Raw genomic sequence first — 17,294 nt, 5'->3', positions numbered from 1 at the left:
GCTTTTTCCATAACAGCTAACCAAACACTAATCACAATGGATGTACAGACCAACGCATGGACAGACTGTAACTCCTAGTACTGGGCTATTGTTAGAAGATGCCATACCATACGCTGGCTACCCACACCCTCTACAGTGCTCTGCTGCCCGCCAGCTAGGTCTGTGCTTGACACAATTAAATAAAAGTTCCCCACTGCCATGACACTGCTCATGCTTTGGAATTCCCTTGGACAGCCCCGAGGTCAACCTTCTGTTGGCTTACCAGCGTCCATTCTAACATGCACCCAATGTGGGTATATACCCATGCTAGCCCATTACAAAATGGCAGCAACTGCTCCTGAGTTATCGTATGCTGCGGTTCCAGCTCAATATAGTAAAATACTCACTGAGGTGGCAGCACATTGAGACGATACGTGCCTTTCGTTGAGCGCCTCGCTTTTCACATTTAATTCCCTTACTTCTTATGGCTGTTGTCCTCTTTTGGACTGTTGGTGCTGCCCTGTATTTTCCTTCGGTTTTATCTTCCCTGTTTTCCAGACCTCATTTCCTTTTATTTTTACTGAGTTTTTTTGTCATCTGGATTCATACTGCTATTTTTGTTCTCAACAGCAGAGACTCTAAGGGGTTTTCCCAGGTGAATGGGCCTTCTTTCCTCTCAAATGGCACCTTCCTTTCCCCACTGTCAGTTTTCTTTTCTCATTCAGAGCCAAGGATGGCTGAGTGGATGGGATGGCTGTATTCAACAGTTTGCAAAAAGCATAAGGACAAGCCACCAACCTATCCATCTATACAGTTTTTTCTGAGCGTTGTATTAATCAACAAATGTTTTGTCCATATTCTTTCTAAACACTTTCTAATACTGATCGTTTCCCCCCAACTTATATGTAAGCAAAGCTCTACAGTTTTATCTCGAACATACATGGGACATTTGCTCTACCAGCATATTGCTAGTGTTTTTCAAGACCTTTTCCTCTGGAATATATTTGTAAAGCAGTCTCTTACACAGGCATCACCACATGCTTCCTGCCAACATTATTCCATGGATTCTAGTTCAAAGATGGATGCACAATTTGGCCAGGAAGTGTTAAAAAAATATTTTGAATGGATTGTGTCCTCCCGCGTATTCCTCATCTTAAATATATCCTTACCTTCAGCTATGCTGCTTCGGAAATTTTTTCTCTCTCCACCAGAGGGCGCTCCAATCAAGGCGACGGCGTCGATGTCCCTCGGCGGCATCCGTCGAGTGTCGACGTCATCCGTAGTATAAATGCCTTGAGCGCGCCCGTTGGCCTCAGTTCCGTTTTTCCGTTAGCTTTGCTTCGGATCGAAATAAAACGGCGCTTCAGTCTTAAGCGATTATGTTTTCTTCCTCAAACCCATCTACTCCGAAAACGGGGTTTAAGAAGTGTCAAGGTGCGGCAGAAAAATGTCGCTGACTGACCCTCACCGTAACTGCCTCTGGTGTCTCGGGTCCGAACATCGGATCGATGACTGCGGTTCGTGCCAATCCATGACCCACAAGGCCTTGAAAGAAAGACGAGGTAAACTGGCGGTGGGGGAGGAATCCTCAAAGTTTTCTTCGAGAGGGAAGAAAGACTCGGCTGAGTTTTCGGCAAAACACCATAAAAAAATCACGATCGAGGAGTAGATCAAGGAAGTCCTCTTCTTCTTCGTCCAAAAAGGCGAAAAAGAGACATCACCGATCTCCTCCTTCTTCTTCTTCTTCTTCTTCTTCCTCGACTTCGGAGGAAGTTATTACTTGTCCAACTAAACATGACTCCCCTAAAAAGTGAGAAGCGTTTAGAGAGTCCATGATGAACATTTTTGAGAACGCGGCCCAGACCCCCTCAAAAATGTCTGTTGAAGGTCATGCCTCTAGTCACAAAAGTGACAGAGGAAGGTCTAAAACTAAGAAGTCCGACAAGAAATTGTCGAGGGTGTCTTCTAGGGACTCTTCCTAGACACCTAAAAAGACAGACTCTACGAAAAAGACTTTCAACGTCGATAAGTCATTAAAGACTTTGACAAAAACATCTCCGAAGCCTCTGTCGAAGGCTGTCGAGTATAAAGGGTCGACGACCCAACAGAAAAGTCACGTTGAATATTTTATCGACGACCTCGAAGATTTCTTCGACGGCGTCGAGTGTTTCAAAGATTACTTCGACAACATCGACTGCCTCGAAGATTCCTTCGACGCCATTTGTAGTGCCTTCGAAAACATCGACGAATACCTCGACAACATTGAAGGTAACGGCCACGACTTCGACGCCATTGACGCTTCTGTCGACGTCGACACCAGGGTTGAAAGATATTCCTGAAAAAATATTTCACCCTGAAAACAGACATGATTTTTTCCATACTATGTCATCTGTATATGGAGAAATGTCATCAGAAAATGAAGAATATGAATAACAAGATGAACCTGAGGTTACATCAGCAGGGGTAAAATATGGAACAAGAGATGTTCCAGAGGAATTAATAAATCCTCAATCAAAAATGCGGGATTTGTATGAATGTTTACAGTCTGCAAGTGGAATAGACACATCTCCTGAATATGAATTTGAGAGACCAGATCCAGCAGAACATGCTGATCTGGGTTACAGAAAACCCATGAATAGAGTAACAGTTTATGGGGTGGGGTAATAATTCACCTGTATACCAGGATGATGATATGACAGATATTTTGTCAGGAGGTCCTCAACCAGACCCCATACTTCCTTTTCATATTGCCCTGCAAAGGAGAGTAAATGCTGCTTGGGAAAGACCAGAATCTAGTCCAGCAGTAAATAAAAAATATGTGGCAAAATACAGACCTTGTAACTCTGACCCAGAGTATTTGAGTAAACATCCTTCTCCTGAGAGTCTGGTAATTCAGGCAGCCACATCAACAAAAAATGCTGCATACCCCACTATACCCCCTGATAGGGATGACAAGAAAATAGATACTTGGTCGAAAACGATCTTTACATCAGGGAGCATGGCTATGAAGTCTACCAATGTATCTTGTACATTGGCTAGATTTAATTATACTCTGTGGGACTGCATGTCAGCGGCAGCTCAACACATCCCGGAAGGAGAGGAACGTGATGGTTGCCTATCCATAATTAAGGATGGTAAGGAGGCTTCGGGAGAATGCCTTCAAGCAGGTTTGGACACTGCTGACAGTATCAGCAGGTCCATGGCGTCTAGCGCAGTGCTACGCAGATTTGCGTGGCTAAGCAAGTCAGGTTTTGCACCAGATGTTCAATCTAGACTCCTTAACATGCCATTTGATGGCTCGAGGTTGTTTGGCAGCAAGGCGGATGAAAGTTTGGAGAAGCTGCAGACCTCCAAGGCAGCGGCAAAGTCACTTAGTGCCGCTATACGACAACCTCGGCAACGCCCCTACACAGGCTCATCTTCCTGGAGGGGTCGTCAGAGGCGCTAGATCTGCCCCAGCAGCAGCATCTGTCCCTTCAGCCGCTGCTGGAGCTGCTGCAAAACCACTCTGAGGTTTTGACTCACAAGACCCCAGTGGGAGGCAGGATCTCACAGCATCTGAAAAAATGGCGGGGCATTACTTCAGATGTTTGGGCACTGGAAACAGTATCCCGAGGTTACTGCCTTCCTTTTCTAAAGAAACCTCAATCACCCACCGGAATACAACTCTACCAAAAATCCAGACCCGCTCCTGTTGCAGGAAGTTTTAACCCTGCTACAGAAAGGTGCAATAGAACATGTACCTGTAGCGGAGAGGAACAAGGGTTGGTATTCCCCATATTTCCTCATTCCAAAGAAGGACGGAGGACTGAGACCCATCTTGGACTTGAGAAACTTGAACAAGTTCCTCAGGAAGGACAAGTTCAAGATGGTCACTCTTTCTCAGATCCTTCAGGCTCTCCAACTTCAAGACTGGTTGGTATCATTGGACCTTCAGGATGCTTACTTTCATGTGCCAATCCATCTCAAGCACAGAAAGTACCTGAAGTTCGCGATTGGAAACTCTCACTATCAGTTTCGAGTTCTGCCTTTCGGGTTGACCTCCGCCCCAAGAGTTTTCACCAAGTTGATGGCGGTAGTGGCAGTGAGTCTCAGAAAAGGGGGGGATTCATGTCTACCCCTATTTGGACGATTGGATGATCAGGGCACGTTCTCCAGAACAAGTCCAGGATCATCTATCCAAGACTTGCCACTTCCTTCACAAACGAGGGTTTTCTCAGAATTTAAAAAAGTCAAACTTGATACCATCACAGAAGCTCCAGTTTATAGGAGCACTCTTCGATACTTGTTCAGGCAAAGCCCCGAAACCATGATCCTAATTGCCCCCGATTGGGCCAGGAGAACGTGGTACCCGGACCTTCTCGACATGTCCATCTGCCCTCCAATACGTCTTCCAAAAAGAGAGGATCTTCTCTCGCAAGAGGGAGGTCACGTTCTCCATCCAGAGGTCAGCGTACTCAACCTTCACGCATGGCTTCTGAGAGGTTGAGATACAAGGATTGGGACCTTCCGGATGATGTTATGGAGGTGTTGCTTTCGGCCAGAAGGCCAGCAACAAAATCTTTGTACCGGTGTTGTTGGAATAAATTCAGTAACTGGTGCAGGGATAAGAATGTGGATCCTTTTGAATGTGACATTCCAATGGTATTATCTTTTCTATTACATTTAGCTAATCTGGGGCTCCAGGTTAAGACAATAAAAGGATATGTAGCAGCGCTATCTATCTTCAAGCGCTCATCAGAAGAAAGATCTTATTTTAAGATACCCTTAATAATACAATTTCTAAAAGGTTTAAACAATGTTTTTCCACCAGTACCTTTTCAAGTTCCTGTGTGGGATTTAAATTTGGTACTTAAATTTCTGACATGTGCACCCTTTGAGCCTTTACATTCTTGTCCGTTAAGGCTTCTTACATTAAAAACTATACTTTTAATTGCATTGACATCAGCCCACAGAGTAAGTGAGTTGCAGCACTTTTGAGTGGTCCTCCTCACACCATCAGATAAAGATAAAGTTGTCCTTCGAGTTAAACCATCTTTTCTGCCAAAAATAGTTTGACTTTAATCTGTCACAGAAAATAATTCTACCTGCGTTCTACCCTCCTCCTCCTCACACATGTAAGGAAGAGGAAAGACTGCATAGGCTAGATCCCAGAAGGGCTCTAAGCTTTTACATCTCAAGATTGTCAAAGATACGTCAGTGTGGTCAACTTTTTGTGGGATACACTGGCCGTAAATTCGGACTAGCCGTAACCAAACAAACATTATCAAGATGGATAATTTTAGCCATAACAGAGTGTTATAGGCTAGCCAGAAAAGATCCCCCTGAGGGCTTCAGAGCCCATTCAACTAGGGGCATAGCAACTTCAACAGCACTTAAGAGGGGTGTCCCTGTGCAAGATATTTGTGCAGCAGCCACATGGTCATCCATGCATACTTTCATCAAACATTATGCTTTGGACTCCACTACATCTCAAGGAGTTTTATTTGCCAAATCTGTACTACATTCGGTACATGAACAAAAAAAGGAATAATCAGGATGAAGAAGATCCTACAAGTAAGCCAGTTGTGCCGTGCATGTATGTTTATTTTACATTGACACAGTCCTTTTTTAGTTCATTCAACAATTTATTTTACAGGTCTTTCGATAAGCACGAAAGTTTTTTGGCATCAAACGGACAAAAGTGATTGTGAACGGTGGTAACACGGGTTAAGTGTCAACCTCTGATGTATTGAGGTTAAAACTCCACACTGAAGTACATTCCCTGTATAGATGTGATAGAGAAAGAACTATCAAGCAGGGAAAGTATACCTGAGGCTTGAAAATGGCCCCAGGGTTAGTTCACACAAGGTGTACACAACAGATATTTACACAACATACACAAGGGGGAAGATACAGTTGTGTCACGGGGATCGACACAGGTGTGTTTCGGCCAAATCATTGCTTGATTGAAGCCGGTCTATATGCTGGCCTTCGTCAGGAAAGGCACCATTGGTGGTGCTGTCCGTTGATTCTGCTGCTCCGGTGGCAGTGGCAAGCTGGGAAATATCCTCACGTGGTTGAAGGATAGTGTGTGCGTGATTGCACTTAGGAATATGCCTGAGAGTGCTTCAGGCCGACATCTCTCGGGTTCCCGCTGACTGTGAAGGGCCACAGTGGGTCCCAGATCGCAGTATGTCTGGCGTACCCCTGTATACGGGTCCTCAGCTCGAAATGAGTCGGTACATGACTAAAAGGCATCTGTACTCCCGCCTCCAATACAAAACTGCTTTGGGAGTCTATCTAAGATGAGGAATACGTGGGAGGACGCAATCCATTCGAAGAACAAGTTACTTACCAACTGTAACGTTCTTTCGATTGGATGTTCCTCCCACGTATTCCTCATCGACCCTCCCATCCTACCCCACAGTACAGTTTACGTGGTTTACACTCTAAATTCTTTCAAGGCTTGGGTCAATAAGAGGCACGCCTTTGTTTATAATACATGGGCTCTGATACGAAAAAACAGAACTGAGGCCAACGGGCGCGCTCGAGGCATTTATACTACGGATGCCGTCGACACTCGGCGGATGCCGCCGAGGGACATCGTCACCTCGAGTGGAGTGCCCTCTGGTGGAGAGAGAAAAAATGTCCAAAGCAGCAAAGCTGAAGGTAAGGATATATTTAAGATGAGGAATACGTGGGAGGAACATCCAATCGAAAGAACGTTACAGTTGGTAAATAACTTGTTCTTTGGTTTGAACTGTGTGCTGTTATGTTTTATTTTGCCACCACCGACCTGTAAATGGAATACTTGAAAGTCTCCCAAACCTATGGTGGAGAGTGGATGAGAAGTAGTAATAACTACTGTACCCCTAGTCAGTCTTCTTCCTTCGTATGTTGCACCTTCCATCCCTTTGTACTGAGAAGACTGCCGGAAAGTGTAAGTGTAAGTGGGAGTGCATGCATGGGTATGTATTGTACATGCACCCTGTTATTTTCTTTAAATATGCTGTCCAATATATTCCTCTGGCCCGGGTTTCATCCCTTGCACAGAGACAACATCCCAAATATATGAAGATGGGGTACTGTGGACTAGCAGTAGAGTAGTCGCTATCTTGGATAACCATATTTTTTTCTACTGTTTCCTAGATGAAGCAGACAGTCCTGTCCCCGGGGGTTAGCAGCTCTTTCCATGGCATGGAAGTTTCCAAGCTGAAGGCAGATCTGGAGAAGCAAAACATACGTTTTGAAGAGGAGTTGGCGAGGCGAGATGTGGAACATACCAGCGAGATGAAGATCCTTCGGAAAGAGCTGCAGGACAAAGAGGTTCAGGTGCAGGCTCTTCAGAGTGAGATCAGTGTGATGCAGGGAAAGATTGGCAAGGCTAGGAATGCCAGGTGAGTGTACTTTGTGCTCATTGCTGAATAGACATACTGCAATGTGGCCATCTGGACCCAGCATCACACAGGGCCCAAACCTTTAAAGTATTATATGTATGTGAGGCTCAATGTGAAGATACATAATCATGTATGCGCATAAACTTACAGTGAAACTCCTTTCTCATTGCCAACTGTTGTGATTTTTCAAACATGCAGAGGATAAGATGTAGGCCTAGGTAGCAGCCATGACCGTGCTGTGGAGGTCCAATCCTAAACTCAGTCTGCAGGTGTAGGGAAACCATGATAGACTAGGTCTGACCATTATGACTACGCCATCCGAGCTTAAGAGCACACTGTGACAGAGCAGGCTGAAAATACAATTCTAGATCAGGCGGCAGTCCTGCCCAAAGCATAGGAAACATACCGTTGTAGACCAATAATAAGACTTGGCTCTGCAGTTCTAGTGTGCATGATTCAGTCCTGTATAGCCAGCATGACTGATAACTGCTCAAACATGTAAGAAACAAAATGGCACCAATACCACCAACATAGCTTGGCATAGATACTATCGGACAACTCTTTTTAGATGGCTGATGATCCTGTCTTCTCTCCTTTTTTGTGTAATTAGCATATATGAACATGAGGAAGTTGTTCTGGAGATGAAAGATAAGAATGAACGCGAGAAGAGTTTATTGAAGGAAGAGAACAATAAGCTCACACAGGAGCTGGATCGGGTAAGTAGTCCGCTGTTGAAATGTTCAAAACAATTAAGCACTTCACAGCAATGCCAATTTGGTGTAGTGTTTTTCACTTCTCATGCCAAGTCACTTGTTGAAACAGAAGAGTGGGTTTCAGGAATGCCTGGGTATAATGTTAAGATGCCTGAGCTATTCAAGCAGCTTGTGATGTATGCTTCAGAATTAACCCTTTGGGACTGGACACACGTTAATCTCATGTGGTTCTGCTCCACAAGTCTGATATTGCTGAATAAACATGCTATAAGTGTCATGTTTGAATTCCAGTTTACTTCCATGGATTGGGGATCATTCATTTTTTTTCGGCATGAGTTCACAGTGCTGCAAATGTTGTAAAATGACATTACATATAATAAACGCAATCTGTTATGTTCATGCTATTTGGGAGTCAAATTTCCTGCATTTAGTGGTTTTCTATCTTTTTTTCCAGAATAGTGTGCAGATTGTGTGGCCTTCTGGTGTATTGGAATGTTGGGGGCAATCTGTTTCCTTCTGCCTGTCATTACTTCTGTCCCCACACGACTCCTTTTCTACTCACAACCCTTTGTTTGCTGCACTCTCGCTTCCCAGCCCTTTCTTCCAGCAATCCACCTTTAATACGCTTTTTATTAATACTAAAAATAGCACACAAGTAACAAATGTTGGCCTATTCAATGGGGCAATGTACATGGACACTTTGACCGGTTTCAAATTATCATGGTGAAAGGTCCATTGTATGCATATATCCAGCGTATGGTACACACACGCACAAAAGGACACCTACCACAAGTAGCACAGCCTGCAGAAATTGAGGCACTGGATCAAAACCTGTACACATACCTGATGCACAGGCAGGCAACACAGACTACATCCTCATGCTTACACTTATAACTTAATTTAATAGATATTTAAAGGAAAGTTAAATGTTGGATATGTCACTGGTTTTCACTGGGTGGGTCTTACATGAAAAATGCTTCAAGATTTGTATCCATGATCAGCCTTCATCAAACAAATATCACCCTCCTACTGCAGCAAGCAACAACTAATTATAGTGTTGGGCTTCTTGGATAATGGCACAGCACATCCAACCTATCAAATTAATTCAGGATTCGAAATTGAGGGGCACTGGGAGCTATTTAGTCCTGCTTCTAACCCAGAAGAGTCAGCTTAAAACCAACTGCTACCATGAGCTACTTTTGGCTCCCCAGGTCAGTTGGTGCCTTTACAAACATGCAAATCTGACATTAACTTTGAGTATTTGAGAAGGATTATAAAGAGGATTTGGGAGGTCACCAGGGGGCGTGCCGATGGAAGTCGAATCGACGTAGACCTCCAGCACCAGGCCCAGCAAAAGTGGACCGAGCCCCCACTTTGTGACCCCCACCCAGCAAACTGCCCCTCCCAGGAGAATAACCAGGATGCTAACCACCTGGGGCATCCAGTGATGGAAGCGCGGGCGAGACAGCACTGAGGTGAAGGAGAAAATGCCGTTTTACGCAGTAAACTAAAACGAAAGTGTTTCCCGACTGCGTCCGGCTCACTCCAGGCGAGTTGCACAAAAAGGGAAGGTCTGTCCGCAGGAGGGACGGAGCAGCGGTGAGGCCGGGAGATGAGACAACCCTGCAGACACGTGTGGCAGAGAATGTGAGGACCTTTTCCCCCACCCATCACCCCCCGTCTACCAACAAGGCTTCTAGCGCCGGAGGGCGATCAGCCCAACAAAGCCCACGTAGCAGGCCCGCTGGTGGTTACATTAATGTGAAAAAGGTACAGGGTAGACGGGCTGAGGCCACGCGACCCATGCCGGGGGACATCACACGTATTTGCCTGGAAGAGGAGGGCCTCCCCTGGGCGAACAAAACGGGGATCTTTCTTCCCCATCAACAAGGGCACGGCACCAGCCACAAGCTGAGGCCAACAGTCATTGATCAAGGCGTAGAGACAAAAGGGGAAAGAGGTAACAGGAGGCTGCTGCGTCTATCCAGAGGATAGGTGGGCACAAGACAAGCCAGGAAGAAAAACCCCAAGGGCAGGACTTGGAGGGGGTATCATTCCCTGACTGAGGAGAGACGGCCCACGGGAAGAGAAGGAGATGTTCCACGGCTGAGACTCAGTCAGGGTGGCCCAGGCGACGCCAGCTCCCCAATCCGTGGGACACTAAGAAGGCGGCCCTGGAGGCACAGGAAGAGGCCAGCATTAATATGTACATGGGTGGAAACAATACCCGTAGCCAGAAAAAAAAGTGGGGGGCACCTGGAGCTCTACCCATCAGGGGGGTAATGGCAGAGGTGTGGGCCCCCAGTCTCTCCCATGGGGCGTGTGCATGCCTCAAAGCAGACCTACAGCTCCGCTCTGACCCGCCGAGAAATCCATCAATGTGAGGGGGATAAAGAGGTCACACTTGAAAGGAGGACCACCTTGGAGCACAGCTACCCTCCCCTCCCGCGCCCTCGGTATGCCTAAAGTTCGCCTAACCAGAGCCGACTAGGGTGAGGGCCCCTGGGACAAACCACTGGGGCGTGTGCCTGCCCTACCTTGAAACCAACTGCCGGTCACAGGGCATAAGTGGAGAGTAAAGGAGAGGGCAATAATCGGCCAGTATTAAACCCGAGGAAGATAAAGAGGGGGAGATACCACACAAGACCCTGTTTGTATGACGAGTGACCAGCGGCTCAACCAGTGATTTCCAAAAAGCATCAATGGAGGTGAGCAATGCTGTCTAGGACTACAGAGCTGGGGGGGAAGTGGGCCCCAATAGTAACAGGCTAGGTGCACCCCAATGCAACATCCACGGCACCTAGACCCCTTACACTCGTCAAGGGTGACTGAGCGCCTCATGGACTGGAGGGCTAAACTGGAACGCGAGTACCAGAAACTCGAGGAGGGGAGAACAAAACCCATCCCTGCCATGACCGAGGTAGGGAGCGATGCAGCGATATCCCTCCTACATGAGGGATATCGCTGCCCTCCTGGAAGAGATTAGAGGAATGAGGGCTGACATGGGCGGAAAAGTTGACAGAATAAATGTGAGGATTGATAGCATGGATGAGCGACTACAAGCGGTGGAACAGAACCAGTCATCCCTCGAAACTTTGGAAGCCCAGATGGATATGAGGATAGCGGAACCGGAATAGGAAAGGGGGCGAAGGTGCTCTGAAGATGGACGATTTTGAGAAGAGAGAGAGAAGGAACAATTTATGATTTTTTTAGAATTCCGGAAAATGAGGGTGAAACGGAGAAAGACCTGCAGAGAACCATACATGAGGTGGTGAAAATACTGTTCGGTGATGAGAACATGGACAAGCCCAAACTGGAGAGGGTCCTCAGAGCGGGAGCGGCTGGGATGGGCCCACGCTCGGTGCTGGCGCAGTTCCATAATTACCTGGACAGACACAAAATCCTCGAAGGCAAGGGAGATAAATTCCATAGCCCTTGGCGCAGGTGGCAATATATCAAGATCTATCCGCTCTTAAACTGGTGAAGAGGCGTTTATGTGCTCCCCTCACGAAGTGGCTCAACGAAAAATGGGTGCGATATCGCTGGGGGTTCCCTTTCTCCGTGTCCTTTGAGGTAGAAGGCTACTGTTATAAACTAGTCACTGAGGAGGACATTAGAAGGGTCACAGAGGAGTTGCTGGGTGGTGAAGGCCAAAAAAGGGCTGACGGCGATAAAGGCCCAGAAAAAAGACGATGGTGCATAAAGGTCCCTAACAGACGTAAAGTACCTGGCTCCAGGAAATTAAGAATGTTTGGATCACCACAGACGGGACTCTCTTGAGACGAGAGAACGGGGGGGAGGGGAACAGAATACAATGTCTCAATGTAAAAGATGTGGGGGATGTTTACATAGCGGTAAAGCGATTTGAGGACAGAGAAAACAGAGTGGGGGCTTGAAGCGGAGAAGCTGAGTTAGGCGGCACGAGAGTGGGAGAGGGCCTCTGGTGAATAAATCTCGTCGGGAGAGATATTTCCGGACGGTGTTGGTTGCCGAGGGGTGGGGGGGTAACAGTCAAGAGGGGGGATGAGGAAGTGGGGGGGGGGGATTACTGTTCTAGATGTTAATGTTCTAATTCAATGGTATGTTGTGGGGAATCAGTTCTACGGGTCCCGATTGTGGAAGTGCTCAGGAGTGAGGGGCCTAGGAGGTACCGATGGGAAAAAGAAAATGTCTGGCTAGGGTGAGATGCAGATAGGCTCCCTAAATGCCTGGATCCTTAACTCCCCCCTCCGAAAGATCCATGGTGTTAAGTGAATTCAGGAGGTCCAAGCTTGATTGGATATGTCTACAGGAAACGCACTGGAAGAAGGGCGGGGAACCCAGACTCCGCTCCCGGGAGGTGATAATGGCCTCCAACATCAATAAGAGGCGAGGGGTAGCAGTACTGGTCTCAATCAGGCTGAGCTTCTCGATGGAGGAGATGTTGGCTGATACCAACGGGAGGTACGTGTTCGCAAAGGGTCTCCTGCATGGGGTGAAGTTCACAATCTGTTAAGTATGTGCCCCTAGTGTGCAACAGTGTTAGTTTTGGGAGAAATGTAGGGCTAGACGAATTCAATTCGCTGAAGGCCAACTGGTGGTCGGTGGGGATTTCAACCTGGTATTGGATCCTCCGAGGGGATCGCAAGAGGATGGGGGAACGAATGACTAAATCCAATACAAGTGAATCTGAACGCTTTAAAGGGGTTAATGAGGTACTGGGTTTGGATGATTCCCTCCACCCGGTACCAGCCGGGGATATGCCGTTCATTTTCTACTCCGCAGCCCACGATTCCTTCTCGCGAATAGACCCGATTCTGGTGGACAAAGGCCTATGAGACAGGTGTTGCAGTCCCAAGTAACACCAATTCCGTGGTCGGATCACGATATGGTGGGTATCACAGTGGACATGGGGGAAAAAGCGAATGCCTTGCGGAAACTGGAGGTGCAATGACTTCATGCTCAAAGACAAAGCGGTGCAGCAGGAGCTGCTTTGGGGGATCAAGGAATACTTACAATTTAACGACACAGGGGAGGTGGGAATCCAATCGGTCTGGGATGGTTTCTAGGCAACCATGCGTGTGACCCTGATGAGATTAGGCTCAGAGAAAAAAATAGAGGGAGGAAAAGGAGGTTGAACTCCACAGGAAAATAGGAGTTACAATCAGGAGGCACCCAGGGACAATATGTCGCCCGCCAAGGCGAAACAGCTCCGAAAATATAAGACCCAACTGAATGTGATACGAACTCGGGAAGCGGAAAAAAACCTGTTCCTGAAACAGAAATATCATGAGAAAGGAGGCCGGGTGGACAAGATCCTAGCATGGAGGCTGAGGGAAGAGAGAAAGAGGAGGTCCATAGGGGTAATAAGGACAGAGGGTGATAGACAGATACATGATGCCCAGAGCATAGGGTCAGAGTTTGTAGAATACTATAGAACCCTATATACATCGGAATGTGTGGGGCAGGGGACCCAAATAGATGAGTTTTTGAAAAAGCTACCAATTCCAGGGCTCCCCAAAGAGAGCCTGCACAACTTAGAAAACCCCATCATCGGGGAGGAAGTCTTGAAGGCTATTACTGAAATGAAAGCGGAATCTGCCCCGGGGAAGAATGGATTAACGATCAAATTGTACAAACTGTTCAGAACTCTGCTGGCTCCACGTTTAGCGAAGGTATTGAACACTTGTCTGGATGGCGAAACCCATCCCCCCACAATGATGGAGGCAGTTATAGTTGAGATCCCAAAGGAGGGGGAAGGATCAGACCAAATGCTCCTCCTATAGCCCCATCTCCTCCTCAACGGAGACGTGAAGTCCTGGGAACATGCTTGGAGGGGAGTATGCCGCTACTACTTCACGGGGACCAGGTCGGATTTATCAACGGGAGGCCTGGACGCATGCATCATGACATTAGACTCCAAAAAGGCCTTTGATGGGGTCGAGTGGCCCTTCATGATGAAGGTACTTGGGAAGAAATTTCCTGAAGTGGATTGCAGAATTATACAACAGGCCGAGGGCGAGGGTGCGGATAAACAGGGCTGTACGGAGTCCTTTGAACTCACGAGAGGCACTAGGCAGGGATGTCCCCTCTCCCTGCTGCTGTATGCCCTTGCAATGGAGCCACTAGCAGTAGCGATTCGAACAAATTAGCAGATCAGGGGTATTGTGGGGGAGAACCTGAATGTAAAATCTCCTTGTTTGCAGACAATGTATTGGCCTACCTCACAAATGTTCGTGTTTCCCCTCCCAGTACTAATGACCCAGATAGCCGAGTTTGGTCTGCTTTTGGGGCTCAAAATTAATGTGGCAAAATCTATCCTGCCGACACTGGCACAGAGCCACTTCTTTGGCACAAAAACGAGCTACCTGGATATGAAGGTCAGCCAGAACAGCATCAGATACCTGGGCATATTGGTGACCAGGGACCTGGGGGAATTGGTGGAGGCGAATTACAATCCCTTTCGCACGAATCTCACGGCCAACTTGAAGAGATGGGCACCGCTGATGGTGACCTGTTATGGAAGAATGACCTCTATAAAAATGAATGTTCTCCCCAGGTTGTTGTATTTGTTCTCTGCAATTCCGTGTCATCTACCAGACACGTTTTTCCAAGACCTCACAGGAGAGCTCTGTAGGTTCATATTTTGTTATTATTATTTTGCATTTATATAGCTCCTTATATACCATTGGTATGGTCTGAAGGCGCTGGTAGGTTGAACGCCCTTGGGAACCGAAGTTCGGGTCAGTGGAGAGGTTAGAGAGAGTCCAAAGGTGCGTGTGCGCACCAGGTATGTGTGCAGCTGGTGTGGGATTCATGTGGTAGCTGCTTCTTAGCGGTAGGTGTGGTGGTTGCGAGATCAGGAGTATGTGTTCGGTCTGGCCGGAGTTATCCAGACCGAGTGTGGCAGCGTTAGGCCTGAGGAGAAACGCCTGGCTGGGGGTGTGAAACCAGCCATGTTTACTTAGTGATGGGGGGGGGGGTGAGCGGCAGATGTTGATATGAGAACAGTTATACCGAATGGTGTCATAGTATCTCTGTTTTCTAGTTGAATGGTGGTGTAAGGAGAGAGTAAGCGTGGGGTGTGATATGAAGTATGCTCTTTCAAAGTTCCTTGCATTCCAAAGCAAAATATGCACGTCACGCAATTCTGAGCGGTCAGGTCTGTTCTATGTGTTTTGTTTCTCATCCGCTGTATGCACTATTCATCCACTCAACGTACTCATCTGTACAGCATACCCATCCGTTTAGCATACTCACGCGCTCTATATATCCATCCAGTCCATACACTCATTTGTTCTGTGCGTTCATCCGCTCCACAGACTCATCTGCCACTCATCAGCTCCACACTCATCCGCTCCACATACTCGTACGCTCTATGTACTCATCCGTTCCGTGTACACTCGTTCGCTCCGCACACTCGTTCGCGCCACATACTCGTTCGCTCTCCACCCATGGGGGAATAAGACCCAGAGAGTAAAAATGGCAACACTAACCCTGCCCAGGGACAGAGGGGAATTCGGGTTCCCGGATATACGCAGGTACTACCATGCGGCTCAAATCGGAGGGATGGTCGAACATATGAGGGATGACTTGAGAACGTACTGCAGCTATGTCATCCCAGAGAGGGGAGGAGCCTGGGGAAGTGAAAAGACAGCCCGCGAGATTCAAAAGGAAACGCATGCTAGCGGCGAGCACCTTGGGCGTGACGTGCAGCATTCTGCAGTTGTACAGAACCTGGAGCTGTCACATGTGCAACTGCGGTAGCAAGAAATGCAGCAGGAGAGAAACCAGACGCACAGCGTCCCGAGGAGACGAGAGAGAGACAGAGTGGTGGTGTGACCACGGGAGCTCCATGGTGGACCCAGGGGTCCAAACAACAACGCTGCGACCATTTACCCCTGATGGAATTGGGAGGACTGAAAAACCAAGATAACAGACCGCCTATCAGGAAGAAGCGAGGCAAGAGAAACTGATAGATATATAAGATGCCAGGAAGAGAGAAAAGGAAGCCTGTCCTGAAACCATGAAGGACCCAGTGACGTTGATCCTCATCACGGAAGGTAAAGGAGATAACGAGAGACCCTGGGAAGGGAGTTTGAATCATTACTGGACTGATACTACTCGGTCATGAGTAAAGATACAACAAGGGTGCATGAAAGTCATTACTGGAATGCTCCTACTCATCACAGTCATAAGAGTAAAGATATAACGCTGATTGAGAATCATTATTTAAATGCTCTTATTCATCACACTCAAGTGAAAGAAAGCATAGCAAGAGACTAAGAATCAGTATTGTAAAGCTCCTACTCGGCACAGTCGGGAGAGAGAGAAAATCCAATAAAAATAATAGAGAAGCCTGAAAGACACATTTATTGGAAATTATCCTGCGGATTATAAAGAATACCAAGAAGGTCCTAGTGACAGATGACACAGAGGAATTTAATAAATAACATTTATGAAAATACCACAGAAAGCTGAGAGCAAAAGTGATGAAAAATTGACTATTAAGAAATATCCCAGAGGGGGAAAGTGATGCTTAGAGAAACAGTTAAGGGAAAGAGAAGGATTAACTATGAAGAAAATAAAGGAAAAGAAAACCAAAGTCAAAATCTTACTTAATGAGCTGGGTGAACTGGTAAAAGCGATTACTTGAGATTAACGGAAAAACATTTATTGAAGATTGATCAAAAGACCAGATATCTCGAGAGAAGGGAGGCATTCTCCGGTCTTTAAGTTGTTAAGAATAGTGGTACAGTCAGATAGGTTCGAGTTGAACAGTGGATGTTTTTTTCGTTTAGACATTCACCGACAACTGACGCGCGTGCACCTTAGTTTTGTTAGGTTGTGAAGCCTTGTAGAATAGGGAAAGATGGGCTTTATCTTATTCTTTAATAAAATCATTAGTAGAATGTCTAATCAGTCTGTTTTCTTCTTCTGACCTAACACAGAGTCTTTACAAAATGTGGCAATCATTCCAGTGTACCTTTTCAAAGAAGGTGTTCCATAAATACCAAATATAGATCACTGGCAAGCTTGGGTGTCCTGTCCTTTGGATAAGTAAGGAATCTAGCTGTTTGGTGCTGTCCCTCCTCTTTAGAGTAGGACTTTCCATTAAATGTTCAAAGTGCATTCTGGTTCTGATTCAGAAAATGTCCTTTATTGGAACAGTTTGAGATCTGTACCACACTTTGGCTTTCCCTCTGGCGGGCCAGTCAGACCTACTGTTTTAAGTCTTCCACAG

At 46.7% G+C, this 17,294-nt stretch overlaps 1 protein-coding gene across 2 annotated transcripts in view; it reads left to right on the top strand.

The window, feature by feature from the left end:
* Positions 1-17,294, top strand: part of LOC138566955 (serine/threonine-protein kinase MRCK alpha-like) — a 2,642,347-nt gene that overhangs the window by 943,927 nt on the left and 1,681,126 nt on the right. For both annotated transcript variants that reach the window (XM_069644738.1, XM_069644739.1), the window contains exons 15-16: positions 7,111-7,358; positions 7,969-8,074. In XM_069644738.1, the coding sequence (XP_069500839.1) occupies positions 7,111-7,358; positions 7,969-8,074 (354 nt within the window). The remainder of the gene's footprint in view (positions 1-7,110; positions 7,359-7,968; positions 8,075-17,294) is intronic.

Source organism: Ambystoma mexicanum, chromosome 2p (genome assembly GCF_040938575.1).
Source record: "Ambystoma mexicanum isolate Mex_15411 chromosome 2p, UKY_AmexF1_1, whole genome shotgun sequence".
NCBI lineage: Eukaryota > Metazoa > Chordata > Amphibia > Caudata > Ambystomatidae > Ambystoma > Ambystoma mexicanum.
The sequence above is the reverse complement of the archived record's forward strand: the minus strand, read 5'-3'. Positions and strand labels throughout refer to the sequence as shown.